The sequence below is a fragment of the Atractosteus spatula genome, chromosome 6 (assembly GCF_055471065.1).
Source record: "Atractosteus spatula isolate fAtrSpa1 chromosome 6, fAtrSpa1.hap1, whole genome shotgun sequence".
NCBI classification, from domain to species: domain Eukaryota; kingdom Metazoa; phylum Chordata; class Actinopteri; order Semionotiformes; family Lepisosteidae; genus Atractosteus; species Atractosteus spatula.
Window position 1 is genome coordinate 24,835,931 of NC_142711.1, and position 15,127 is coordinate 24,851,057.

At 37.5% G+C, this 15,127-nt stretch overlaps 1 protein-coding gene across 3 annotated transcripts in view; it reads left to right on the forward strand.

Moving 5' to 3' along the window:
• The window catches only part of zcchc2 (zinc finger, CCHC domain containing 2), a 61,870-nt gene that overhangs the window by 34,165 nt on the left and 12,578 nt on the right, over positions 1 to 15,127 (forward strand). For all 3 annotated transcript variants that reach the window (XM_088919366.1, XM_088919367.1, XM_088919365.1), the window contains exons 6-11: positions 288 to 382; positions 8,748 to 8,831; positions 10,081 to 10,147; positions 10,237 to 10,372; positions 12,883 to 12,950; positions 13,689 to 13,786. In XM_088919366.1, the coding sequence (XP_088775492.1) occupies positions 288 to 382; positions 8,748 to 8,831; positions 10,081 to 10,147; positions 10,237 to 10,372; positions 12,883 to 12,950; positions 13,689 to 13,786 (548 nt within the window). The remainder of the gene's footprint in view (positions 1 to 287; positions 383 to 8,747; positions 8,832 to 10,080; positions 10,148 to 10,236; positions 10,373 to 12,882; positions 12,951 to 13,688; positions 13,787 to 15,127) is intronic.

The window sequence follows — 15,127 nt, forward strand, 5'->3', positions numbered from 1 at the left end:
CCAGAATACTTCTTTAGTGTTGTCCTCAAGGGCATTGTGAGTTGCTGCTTTGTGTTGCTTATGTGTTGTTTTAATCTGTGGATAGACTTTTTTTTTACCACTATATTAGCCACTATATGGCTAATTAATTATACTGGCCAGATTATTATATTTTAATCCAGGGGATTTGGGATTCTGGATATACGCCTGCTTTTGTTTGCTCCCCATTCCCCCAGTGTAGGCCCAAGAGAACAGGATGCCTGGAAAATAGCCCTTGGTTTCTGAAGGTTATCTCTTGTTTACCACAGGGAGAAGTTTTTATCTGCACCGCAAGCTTTCCGACGAATTGAGAAGGTCTGCAGCTTCTTCCTCTCCGACTCATCCACTCCAAGCTGCAGCCATTGTAAGTCATGAGTCATGGTCTGTGCTCTGCATGTTTGTGCCTTGGGAAATATGTGCCCTTTGAGTTATCATACAATCACAAGACAAAAGGCACTGCCTTTGGAAGCATGAAACACTAGTCCTAAATCTCCACAGCAGGCTTGCTGTGCTTAATTGGTTTGGACATTTCATCCTTCCCTTAGCTAACAGTTATTTCAAGGTCCGCTTAGGCATTTTAATGTGGCACAAAAATTTACTGATTAGCAGAAGAGCATATATAGTGTAGAATGTGCTGTTTTGAGAACAGAGTTCTAGTGATTTCAAACACAACATTATGAACATAATTTAAAAGAGCGTATTTCTGGTTCTGATTACTTAAGCAGATTTTTTCTGACTTATTAGTATATGATCAGTAGTATGCATAGTGAATGCATCTTATAACTTCAGACATTATTCCTCAGTACATTAGTCTGTGTGCTGTAAGGATGTTTAAAATATATATCCTTTTAACTTTTGTTGAAGTGTTCAATATGAAATCACAAAGCATGAGCAACATTCAGGGGCTTTGTTGCAGAATTCACCGCAGTGAGTTTAATTTTTTTAGTTTTTATTTTAAGAAAACCCCAAGTGCCAAATTATGGCAATTTTGTTTTCTGGGTTTTGTTTGGAAAAGCCTTTTCATCAATGTCAGCGTGGAGGCCAGAGTTATAACTCAGTCTAAGCGTCCGGATGTCTATAAGATGGCAGCTGTGAATTGCCCAAATCTGGTGTAGCTTGTGCAGGGCAATCTTTTGGGTAGTCTTCGTTAACCCATACCTATTTGACATGGCTCCTACAACAGTCTGGCCTTCAGCTGGGAGGTGAAGAAGGTCATCTAGAAACGTCTGATGATCTTTGAATCTCATGGCTAACTTAACCACCTAGTTGTATGAAACTAGGTCTTGCTTAACTAACTTCCCACAGTTGTTTGAAAACATCAGTAGTGGATCATACAGTATGGTATGCTCAGATTTTAAGATATGTTTTTGCTAGTACCTTTGTAAGTTCACTGTAAAAATTAGTTTTAAAATTGTGGGTAGCAGGCAGTCTAGAACTGAGAACTGTTTAGTGGACAGAAAATAGGATACAGCTAAGGGATGAGTGCTCAGAATGGAGATATGTAATTAGTGTTGTAATTAGAGATGTAATTAGTTGAGTATCACAAGGATCTGTATTAGAACCACTGCTGTTCCTGATTTATATCGGTAATCCACTGTAGATTGCAGTATAGTTAGTGAACTGCAGTTGTTACGAAAAAGGAATTACATAGTATAGAAACAGTATGAAAATGTAAAACATTTTAGATATAATTGCAGACTAAAATTCAAGCAAACATGTGGCATGTGTTTTATTTTGAAATACAGATTACATTTAGGTACCAAAAACTTTGTTAATGCTGATATATCATTTACATCTTCTAGATTATGGACAATAGGGAGTAGTAATAAAAAATGAGGATATTCAGTCATTGAAAGTAAAAAAATTAAAACATCAGTTCACAATATTGTGTATAAAAATAATATTGGTGCTCTGCAATCAACCACAGAAGAAAAGCAAGATGTATTCCACAGTATAAAGGAATACCCTACACTTAGGGGCAGAAACAACTGAGTGTTTTTAGTCTGTAACAGAGGAGACTACAGAAGACTACAAGTCAGCCTGGTTCAAGTATTCAAAATCCTCAAATGCATTAACAAAGTTAGGTTAGTGGACTTCTTCAGAACCAACTACAAAACAAGAACCAGTAAACACAAGTGGGAACAATGGGGAAATTAATTAAAAATAAATAACAGGAGGCACTTTTTACACAAAGGATTGTGGGGAAAATGGAATTATAAATAAGCAATGCTGTGGAAGCCCCTGTGTTCTTTCAAGAATTGTCTGGATTAGATCCTTGGATCAATCACTTACAAGTAAAATACTAGGCAAAATGTACCAATTCTTCTTAGATTAGAAGCGGACTACGACTTCAGGCAGATTGACTGAAGGGTTACCTTAACTGGGAAAGGGATAGTATAAATTTCAAAAGGAAGAGTTTAAAAACTGGTGGTGAAAAATTAATAAACCTTTTTATTTGCTCATCCAGGAGTGTTTCTCATGTTGAATCCTTGGTGGACAGGAATAATCCAAGTTTTTGATTTAGTGTAATTTTGTCTTATATCTATGTACGTCTCTTAAAATGGTTTGGAATAATCATGACAAAGAAAGTTCTAAATTCTTGTTCACCGTGCTGAATATTATTTCCTCTTAAAGATTTGCTAGTATCAGCTGGAGAGCCCCTAGTCATGGGTGTTCAGGATCTGAGAATATCTGTTCTTGAATCAAGAAGATAAGCAGTTCAGTAATTAGCTTAACAGGACCTGTTAACTTATCGAGTGGTGAAAAGATTAACTTAACTCGTTATTTTCACCCTGTTGGGTGCCCAAAGTACTTTACAAACAGGAGGAGACCCACTTCTAAAGTGCAATCATAAGGCATTGTGCTCTAGAAACCCCAAAACTCAACAGATCAGGCAGTTGAATTAAGGGTGAAACTTAGGAATGTCATATTGCACAAGACCAGAGTGGATTTTAGCCATATGCTGGGGTTAACTACCCTAAAGTAACACTAACCTTACTCCTACAAACAGTATGGAATCTTTAATAACTGTCTAGTCGGGACCACAATTTCTCATCTCAAGTACTTTGCCTCCTGCAGCAAAGTGCATCGTTTCTCTTATCAGCACATTAGAATATTGATTTAGACATTCTAGATCAGAGTGAAACTGCCAACTATTCATTTACCAACACCACTTACTGTACAACAACAGCCTGTTTTTCCTTGGAGGTCTCCCATCCCAGTACCACCTAGGCCCAGCCCTGGTTTACTTCTGAGAATCAAGCAAGATCAGTTTAGATTCCTAATTCAAGCTTACTGTGCAACCCTGACCAACGTACTTAACATCTTTAGTTTTTGTCCTTAAGATGAATTGCTTTGCAGTGTCCAATTGTAAGCAACAAAACACACTTTAATGCATACAGCAGTTCATCCCCCAGTCTCTGTAAACTGCTTTGCGTACGTGTTATCATAATGAATAATTATTGTAGTATTATTTAATTTCTACACATTGGTGGCTGAAGAGAAACCAGAACCCAACTTTTTAAATGTCATATATACTGTATAATTTAAAATTTTGAGGAGCTTGTAAAAATCATGTTAACTGCAAGTTGGTATTCAAATGTTTTTATTATAGTTTTCAATCTTAGTTTAAGTTTAAATTAAGTGGGAATTGTGTCAGACTGCTAAAGACATGAGAAATTGTTCTGACCTTTGTGAGAAACTAATTGATGATCATGGCTACTGTTTATACAGTTGCAAGAAAAAGTTTGTGAACCCTTTGGAATCACCTGGATTTTCCCAACCTATACTGTGAATGTTTAAGTGATGTGTTCAATATTGACAAGAAGAAGTACAATTGTTTGTGCATCATTAGTTTAAGCAGATTGTGTTCGTCTATTATTGTGACTTAGTTGAAGATCAGACCACATTTTTATGAGCAATTAATGCAGAAACTTTTCTTGCAACTGTAGACTTCATATGAACCTAGTTATGCGTTTATAATGGGAGAATTAATTCCATCCTTCTTACGATCACATTAAATACTGTCTCTGCTTAGATTTGATGAATGGAAACAGTTGGAAAATGCACTGTAGATTGTAAAGATTTGCTGCCATGAATTTGACTTCCAATGCTATAGAATGAATATCCATTAGACTGTATTTTGAAAAACTATCATATACAAACAGCCTGAAAACATACTAGACTTGATGTGTTGTTCAACTCGTACCTTAGATTTGCCAGTAGACACTTGCCCGTAGTGACTGGTAAAGAACACAAAGTATGTAGACTGAAAATTAATGTAAAGGCAGAGAGTCCAATTTAGCCATTACATTTCTAATGGGTCAGTTTATACAAAGAGTTTGACCAGTGCTGTTTCATAGTACTTCATTATTGCACTGCTCATTTACTGTATATTACAGTGCCATATATAAAGTGATTTTAAACTTGATCGGTATTCACATTTAAACAAGTGGCTGATGTGTTTTTTAATTTGAGTATGTAAGTTTGTAATTGGAATTTCAAAATACAGACATTACTGTAGTGACAGTACATTAATATTTTAAGTATTAAAAGACATTTTATTAGCCTGTCACTTTTTAAACATTTTTATCTTTCTTTAACTGTCAAGTTTTTGGATAGCGCGTGCATGACTCATAAAACAGTTTACAATAAAATAACATTTTTTTTTGTTCATAACAGACATTTTCCCTCTTAGTGCCTATAATGTTGTACTGGGTGTTCAGTATAATTTCCAGTAAGTTTCTGGATTTTCACTTAATATATACTATAGAAACTAAGATGCATAAATGAACTGCAATTCTAAAAAGTCTGTATGATTAAAATTCTCTGGTAATTTTAAAGCCATACTGATGACTAATTGCAATTTGTTTTCAGTGAAATGTCCGTATTACTTATTTTTAGGTCATTTTCATAAGCAGTTAGACAACATTAACTGCTGCCTGCCAGATGTTTGCCTAGTCTTGAGTCTTTCTGAATTTGAATTTACAGTTAAATGTCATGATGAATCCCAACCAAGCCGAAGCAGGGGAAGTTTTCCCACATGTTCAAATCTGACAGAACTACAAAGCATCATCCAAAAAGAAACTGTAATTTTACCTTCATCTCAGAATAAAATTATTCTGTGCTGTACAGGACAAGCAACAGTCGGTGAAATGATGTTGAGAATGTGCGTGATAATGGCTGTTAAAGCAACAAACAAGCATAAGGAGCAGCTTCCAGTCTCTGTTCACTGTACTGTTCCAGACACTGGTTAACGTTTTCTGTCGTTTTGTAAATTTTAAAGGCTTTTAATGCCGAGTCCATCACAGAATCAATACAACACCGCAGGGCAGTCAATGAGTTAGATCTTCTTGGTGTGATGCAAACTTGCATCTAATGTTTCCTTTCAGGCGTGTCTGTGAATGCTCTCATAACAAACATCATAGCCGTTACTCTGTACGTTACAGATACTAATTCTGTTAGCGCAGCCTTGAAACATACCTATGATTTATTGCCTTTTTGTTTGCCCTTCTCTTCTGAGAAAAGGAGGCGGTTTTCATAAGCTGCTCTAAGAGGAGGCCGCTGATCAAACCAATGAATAATGAAAAAAATACAAAACACTTGAATGAGCATGAGAATAAACAAAATGACAAATGAACTACATGATAAAGCCAGGGCCCAAACAACGCCATTCACCTTCAGAAAGCAACAGAGCAATGGAGGAAACAAAAATGCACAGATGATTTTGTGGCTGAATCAATAGATTGTATAAGTTACAATTTCAGTACACAAAATAATATCAGGATGGAATTTGCAAAAAGATGTTCTAGTGCCTAATCTGCTGAAAGGGATTCATGTGTACAAAACTTTCTCAGCTGACTTACGTAAATTTGTTTCTAAATGTAAAATATAAAAGCTAGGCTACGGCACCTTTCCGGTTGTGTCAATTAAAAGGAGTGCCCAGGCATCTTGTTAATCATTGGCCGTCATGGACTGCATTTCTAAGATGCATAACTAAGATACACTAAGTAAAGGTTATAACTATCTTTTTAGTTATGGTAACAGTAGTAAAGACAAAAATGGTCCAATCTACTGCTAACACCTGCTTCTAATCCTGCAAAATATATATATAAGTTTCAATAATCCATTATACAGTCAACTAGAAAGTTATTTCCTGTAAATACAACATATAATACATTTCTTGCTACATAGCTTTCTTTAGTTTTTAGTCATTTCATCACTTAATGTTGTTTTTTTAATTTATATAATCTCACTGCATTTAGTGATTAATTACTTTTACTTCATAAAAAAGTGCTTGTTTGTACTATACTGTGCTAAAACAAATAAGAATATATTACATGAGGATGTGCAGTGTGTATATCAAGAAATATTAATATTCCCATCATGGTTAATGACCACACTGAGCCCCCTGAAAAGAAACATGTTAAATTATAACCACTGTAATAATTTAACATGTAACTGTAACTGTCTCAAAGGTTAAATTAATTCACTTTTGATTAGTCTGCTGCATCAGGGTTGTTGTTTTTTGTTATTTTGGTCAGGTTGGGAGTGTACTGTATGTGTGTGTTTCTGTCTGTGTGTCTGCCCTGTGATGGACTGGCGTCCCATCCAGGGTGTACCCTGCTAAGAGCGGGATAGGCAATGGCTCCCATGCAACCCTGAATTAGAAGAAGCAGTTAGAAAATGGATGGACGCTCAGGTCAGGGATGAGGATAACTATGATTCTATTTTTTAGGTTGTGGTTTTTATTGATGTTTGTTTTTTGATAGGTTATTTTTAGTCTAGTGCTGGAGTTTTAGACAGTAGTGCCAGTTAAACATAACACTTTATGTTCTGTAGATACTTTGTGTACAGTATGTTTGGTGGTGAGGTGGGAGTTCCAGGTCCCTTTCGTACGTAGCAACATGCCTGGTCAGTCCACTTAAACAGTGAAGCAGATACAGTAGACTTGCATTATACGCAGAATATTTTCATGTAAATTAGTGAATACATGGTCACAGACGAAAAAATAAAGCAGTGCAGGAAATGTCACAAATTCAAATCTGGTGTGGCATGTACCTGAGCTACTTACAGAGATCTTCAGGTCAAAACCAGTGTTTTCTTTATCATGTGGCATCACCCTCAATATGGCTCGTAAACCAAAAACAAGTATAGAGAGGAAAGCAAGTCAAGAAAAGTTGCCTGATTTGGAGTTAAAAATAGAGATATTTAACATGTTCAGGGATGGGATGATGATGCTGACCAGTTTGGCGCGTCTTTGTGGCAAGAATGATGTTGGATTAGTGCAGTCAGAGATGGTGAGAAGGTTACTGTATTTGTGAGAGCTATGCATCTACTGTGTTCTGTGCATTTTATTATTATTAAATTTCATTTTGATCTTTATTGTATTCGGTACAGTACTGTATTTGCTGTATTACTGTTTTAATAATATTTTAGACTACATGCACACATATACTAATATACCTATGATTGATTTTACTTATTTAAGTGTGGGGAATGGGAGGGTCTAAGTGGGGTGATTATACACAACTTGGGGTGTACGCACTATGTCAGGAACCTAACTAGTGCATAAAACACAAGTCTTCTGTATTCCCAGTGCCCTTTCACTGCCAGTAGAAAAAGATCCTATGCATTGAACAGCTTCTACATGGCAAGATCTTTGCTCTGGAACTTAGTTTGAATGAAATGACAAGTGCCTGTTTAGCCAGTGGAGTAGTGGAGTTTTTTGGAAGCTAGATTCTAGACAGTAAGTGACATTTAAAAATAACCTTTGGAAACTAAGAGCTTTTGCTTCTTGTTAGTGATTCATAGTCAATATGTAGTTACTGCTCAACCCACTTGTTCCAGCCTTTTCTTTGATTTTCGAGAACAGTATAAGATCTTTATAAAACTCTGCTGGGAGCAGCCTAATTCTGTGGTGCTCACACCTGAAAAGTGCGAACTGCTGCCTGTATGATAACTAATTAGGTTGCAAAGGAACAAGTAATAGGTTTATTCCATGCTGAAAAAAAGAAGAAAGAGAACACAACGTTTCGGCCGTGGAGCCTGAACTATAATTAGGTAGTGATAATTATAATTTAAAAAAAAAGTTACAGAGCTGAAGAAGGGTAGTAGTGTATATGTGGGGAATTATTAATATTCACATCTGTTGCTTAATCATATGGATCCCCCGAAAAGAAAAAAAGGTAAAATAAGCATTGTGTTTGCAATGTAACTGTTTCAAATATTAAATTCGTTTAGTTCTAAGTGGTTGTCTGCATCGGGTTGTAGTTTTTTTTTGCTATGTTGGTCAGGTTGGGCTGCAGACAACTGTGGTTCTGTTTTCAGGTGGCATAGAGCTCAGTGGCAGAGGCTCAGGGTCATATCTTCTGTAGCTGAAGGTTTCATTGTGTACAAAATGATGTACCTTCCTCTAAAAGCAAACTTTGTGTAGGTCAGACTTACGCATTATGTACCTGTATTATCCTTCAAAAATGTTCTTACTGTTTCCTGTAGAACAACAGGGATCAGTATGCTGGTTTTTTAAGTTGCATCCAGAAAGGCTAGCAGTTAATTAACAGGTTTCTGATTAAGTGTAATTAAGTGCATCTGTTTTTCCCTGTACTTGGCTTCAAACATTTGATTTACCCTGCTGTTTTGTATTGAAACAGCACAGTGAAATGTTTTTCACTTGTTTTTGTGTAACGTCCTTAGGTAGTTGTGGCAGTACCTTCTGTTTTCTTTTGCAGGTAACTTACAGCCCCCAGGCAAACCCTTCAAGACCAACGAGCACTTTAAGGAAGACTGCTCAGAAGCATCCAGTCAGGAAGAAGGTGTGTGCAAGTGTGCATTTGCTTCTGATACGGTACCGATTTACCAGGTCCAACGCATGATTAGAAGGTGTTCTTCTTTCTTTTACCCCAGATCAACTGCTGAAGTATTGGGGTGTCTCATGCAGATATTTAAATTAATTCTTAAGTAACTGGAGTTGAAAAGTGTGCTGGAGTTTAGTTGAAACAATAACCACTGAGCACAAGTGAAAACAATTTGGAAGTGCATTTAAAACTAAGAACATGAGGCACAAAGGGATGTGGGAATCTGGAGCAGGTTACTAATCCACACATGGCTCCTGGCCCTGATGCTATCCCTGGCCGTGTTCTGAAGGCATGTGCAGACCAGCTGGCAGATGTCTTCTCGGACATATTCAATCTCTCTCTAGCTCAGTCTATAGTTCCTTCCTGCTTTAGGAAAACCACCATTGTCCCTGTTCCTAAGAAACCCTGAGCCAGCTGCCTGAATGACTACTGCCCTGTTGCACTCACATCAGTTATCATGAAGTGCTTCAAGCGGTTGGTCAAAGCATACATCACCTTCTCACTGCCTGACACCCACTGCAATTTGCGTATCGCCAGAACAGGTCAACAGAAGATGCTATTGCCACTGCCCTCCATACTGCCCTCTCACACCTGGATAAGAAAGGAACATATGTGAGCATGCTGTTTGTTGATTACAGCTCAGCATTCAATGCCATGGTGCCCACAAAGCTTGTCATCAAGCTCCAGGACCTGGGACTGAACATCTCCCTTTGTAATTGGATCCTGGACTTCTTGACGGAACGCCCGCAGGTGGTGAGGGTGGGCACCAACATATCCTCTACCCTGACTCTAAACACTGGAGCCCCCCAAGGCTGTGTGCTTAGCCCTGTCCTCTACTCCTTATTTACCCATGATTGTGTCACCAGGCATAACTCAAACTCCGTCATCAAGGTTGCGGACGATACAACAGTCATCGGCCTGATAGTGAAGAGTCTGCGTACAGGGAGGGTTGAAACCCTGGCAGCATGGTGCCAGGAGAACATCCTCTCTCTGAACATCAGTAAGACTAAGGAGATGCTCCCAGTGGTTTAGGCATGAACGATCTTCAGCACTAGTGCTTCATTCACGACAGAGCAGGCTCACACACGCAGAGGGACTGCATTCTCTTGACTGTACATGCTTTGGATCTCCTGGTGGCTTTTGGAGTTGAAAAGCTTTTCTCGGAATGGCAGCTGCCAGTCGGTCACCGTCCTGTTTGTTTCCGTAGATCTGGAGCCGTATGTGGTGGGGCCTCGGAAGAAGCATGGCAGCAGCAGCAAAAGCCCCAGCCTTAGGTAAGTTAGTATCCCTCTCCTTGCTGTTTTCTCTCTGTTAGCCAGTTGAGATATTGATAAAAACTCTGTGCTTTTCCCACCCTTCAAAGCATTCCAGGTGCCAAGTGCTCACAGGCGGAAGTGCGGAGGACTCCACACTTGGAGCTCAATGGGGTGGCCGACTGGCGGAAAAAGAGCTGTGTCCTCAAGACCAGTCTGGAGCCTTGCACACATGCCTCAGAGCAGGTACAATAAAACTGTCGTCTGTGCTCGCTAGCAGCCTGGGGCACCCATGTTTGTAGGCCCTTCCTTACTGTTCGTCTGCTGCATCTCAACAGGTGGTTATCAGTAGGCATATATTTCACTAAACTATTGCATTTTATTCCTTCACACCAGATTTCTGGTTTGTTTTCACATCTGTTTTTACTTTGCATTCTGTTTTTTGGTGTCATTGTGATGGCTATTAAGAAGATCCGAAAAAAAGATCAAGTTTTGTGTTACACAGAATTTCACTATAAATGCATGTTCTGGATGAGTCTTGATTACTGGAGATGACTGGTCTGCGGCTGTGCAGGTCACCATCTCGAATCGATTGTGCAATACCATAATTAGGATAAAAAGATGTTTGGCCTGTTGTGCAACCGTTTTCCACAGCTGTCCATCTGCAGTACTGGATAGTGTCATTGTGTAATATGCATGTCCTCCAGTTGACACAAGATCTGCCTTGTATCTTTCAGAATTACTGTGAAACACAGGAACGAGTCTGACAATGTGGTTTAAATAATTGTCTTTTTCTAACACTGCAAGGGGGCAGTCATGGTAAATAGGCTTTGAAAAGTATACAGTATATTGGGCTATTGAGAAAGGCAAAGTAAGCGACAATTTTATTTTATTTATATTTTACTAAGTGCTTTCTAAGGCTTTACTGTTTCTCAAGGGGCTTGCAGTAGAGGTTTATTAATAGGGTGCAAATGACTTGACAACAGCGTAGCATAAACTCAAACAAGCTTTTTGTTGTTGAAATAGCTGTCTCCTGAAGGTCATTACAGAAATGATATTTTAATGTTCTTTCGGTATCTGCTCATGTATTGTTGCTTCTGTTAATAATTATGTAGAGGGACTCCAGGGGGCTTCAAGGATGTACATACAGTATGGAGATCCTCACTTTCACTGCCCCGATCATCATGCTCCCCAAGTCTAATACAGGGGTACCGTCTCTGTAATGAGGTGCAGAAAGCTGAGTGATTGATGTAGAGACAGAAACTGAAGCAGTGGGAAGTGAGGAATCCAAAGGTGGGAGTTCTGGTTGTTAAACAGTAGAAAAGCAAAGCTCTCCTGAAAGGGCCCGGGTTGGTGTTAATGACAGGCAGGTGTTGGCCTTGCACAGTCTGCATTTGACAGTTGTTTAACTTGGCAGCAAAAAAACCTCAATGCTTTAAAAGAAAATCATTAAAGATGTTCTTAAACATTAAGGGATCATATGTAAGTTATAAATATGCATATTTAGTTCCACTTGTTTTGCATTTCTTTTAGATCTTTATTGGGCTACTTTTAGTAGGTGTTTTTATTTTAATCTAGTAACCTGCTTCCTCACAATGTTAGTCATTTTTAATATCTATGTTTTCCTTTTTTTGTATCTACAGTACTTGTGCCTCAAGTCACACTTGGAGTGATTTAATGTATATTTATCATTGTGTTTTTATTTTACATTGATTTATAAAACATGAGATTTAAATAAGAACCCTTCCATTTTGATTTTAAATTTTAAATTCAAAATGGAGTATGTGGAGTCGTTCTTGTGCATAAAAACACAAGTTTACCACATAGGTTCTGATTTTCAGGGTGTTTTTATTTGCTTATTGTTTTGTATGGCCCATGATGATGTAAAGTCCATCTGTGTGGGTGTTTGTGGACACTGAGTTAAAGATTTTCTGTTACCCCCGCAGCACTGCCCTCTATGTAGACACAAACTCTGAAGGTCACAGGCTGCGTCTTGATTCCATAGCACAGGGACTAAGTCCAGCATGCCTGATTCATGTGACTATCGTTATTGAAAACTGCTAGTCTTGTGGTGTGTGTGTGCAAGAGAAGACATCAAGATTATATGGCATTACATATTAGAGTTAATAGGGATTTATTTTGTATCCCCCCAAACGCACAGAGTTGAATCTGTGTGTTTGAATCTGTTGTATAGTTGAATCATTGTGTATTATATTTAATGTGGTTTATAGTAGGTGTAATTAACCATATGTGTTATTAAGCCAAAAAAATGCTTCTGCAAGGTATATGTCCTAAATGAAACCACAACAAGGACTGATGCATGCAATATGTTTATTTTACAGCATGAAAATAACCACCCAAACTTCTGTGACAAAGCTCTTTTCTGCATTACTTAAAATACAGCATTAATTATAATGAATGGAACAATATTCTTTTCTGGCTGGTATTGATAGAGGCATCAAACTACAGATTTGTCTCCACCTAAAACTGTGTACATGTTAAGGTAAATTAATTTAAAAATTATAGTCTGCTAAAATGTTTGAATATTGTTCTTTATACATTATACATGATGCCTTTAACAATGTGCAACTTTGGTGCATGTCATTTCATGAACAGACTTGATGTCGCGGTGGAGTTTTTGCCTTTTATTTAGCCACAGTACCTACATCTTGCGAATGGATATAAGTTTGTGGCTATATGCCAGTGCTGCTCTGTGTTATTTGAATGTTTTGAAATGCTCCTCTTTTGATTTATAGCATCTAAGTGATGAGAACTGGAGTATGCATTCTGGGAGCAAGAAGAAAATAAGGTCTCCAGCTGACAGGTGAGTTTATAAGAAGGTTATAGTGGCTGAAACCAGGTGCCAGCTGGTGCTGTTAGAAGCACATTTTTAGCTACTGTTCTTGCCTGGCTTCTCGTACGGCTCCTTTACTGATGTGTGAAATTTACATCTATGATAGGTCAGCTTTCAGAACAAACTAGACTAGACACAATTGATCTGATTTGTGTATTATTTAACATGCCAAGGGTCAGTTAACATAAAACAGGCAAAAAAGTACATTTGCACAAAGAAAAGGTTGCTAGAGTAGCTCAGGGTTTAATCCCTTGACTGTAAATGAATGAGAGATGAGCCAAATGCCCTTCTCTGTTTAGAACATCTGCAAGGTTACAATTACAGGACAAACAGTGGTTTTCAATACTTTTGTTTCATTTAGGGCTTAAAACATTAAAGTAATTATCATATTGAAATTAGTCAAGCAAGGTGCTTTACACGAATTGCTCAAACTCAATAAATGAGTACAGCTAGAAAGGCATCAGTCACAAAAATTGGTAATTACTTTTCACAAAGGAGGGTTGAAATATTGTAAAAAATCTCGCTTTTATTTTCTTGTTGGTTGCATTTGCAAACTTAGTATGTGATATTGCTTAGTTTTTTTTATGTATGAACTCACTTCCTCAATTTAATCCCAGTGTTTTTGTACCATGGGGTGAATATCACTCCTCCCTGACGCTGTGAAGAAGCTCAGTCTGTTCCATCAAGTATTTTGTTGTCTTTCCTCAGAGAGAAGGGGAAAAAAGGGGATAACAGAATCAGCTACATCACAAATGGGGTCATGAGACAACCTCCTGAACAGCTCGTACGTCCAGCTACTGGGAAAGGTAGTGTGCCTTTTGTGACCATGCTTATGTTAGTTTCCAGGATGTAACTGATACACAATTCTCTTTGAATTATGTATTTTTTTTTCCTTAACATTTGCGGTGTCTTCTAAAACAATGAAACAATGAAAAACGAAATTGTAAAGTAAGATCATTTTTTAGTGCTTGTCAGGGTTTTTACTTACATTACTTTTTGTAATGTTTTTTTTTTGCTTTTTGTAACTGTGTATTTTAGTGCTTAATATCACCTAGAGTCCTAGACCATTCCAAATGCGATTTAGTGCTTAATACCACTTATACCACCACTTTGAATGCTTTTGAATGCTGTTTAAAAGTAGAGATCTGACTATATCTGTTTTAACAGCTCTGTTTCCTTTTTGAAGTCTCACAGATAGACGTGAATTATTTACTAGATTAAAATTTCCATCAGTTTTTCTCTTTTCTTTTTTTTCCTATTCTTCCTGTTAAACTTTTAGACTTTAGCATTTCCTCTAAAGAGAACTATGGCTAGTCTCAGTGATGGGCTACTACAAATTATAGATGTCGCAACACAAACCGAATCTATCAATAGTCTTACACCCGCTGTTAATGCTGATTAAATTACTTCATCATTTCAATGAAACATAAAACTATAAATTTAGTTATTTATTGAAATATGGCACATGCATATTCAGTTTCTTAACTTCCAGTTCAAATACTTTAGTTCTTAACATAACTGAAAACTAGAATATGAAAACAAAAGTTACAGACTCAAGGAAGCCTTTCTGCTCATCTGTCCTGTTTAGTAGTTAGTAGTTCATTGATCCAAGTATCTCAATCCAGCCCTTTTACCTTGATAGTAGTCAGGATGTCGGCATCTACAGCATGGCTTGTTTAGCTTTTTCCATTCTTCATCCACTGTTTGGGTAAATATGTACCTTCTGTTCTTTGTCCTAAATGCACTGCCACATAGTTTCCAGTCCTGTCCTCTGGCTAGTTTCCCTCTTTATTCAGCAAACTAAATGTATTATAATATTTTGATCATTCTAATTTTAAGGTCAAAGTTTACCACTGCTATGAATAAAACATTTGTGATTTATTCCAAATTACTTTAGAATACAATGGAAATATGAAATACAAATAAAATGCACTTTTGTGCTTAGAATGATGGAAAAAGTAAACCTCTCTTTACTTGTAGAGTTCTGAGCAATGTGATTCTTAACAACAAAACTAGGATGTTGCTTCATTACAAGTGTAGCCAAAGGTAACTAGTGTCATACTTGGTATCTTCTGTTGGGTGAAAATAGGTTTTGAAGAAATTTGGCAGTGCTACAGTACATCCATATTATTTGAGAACGCTGTCAG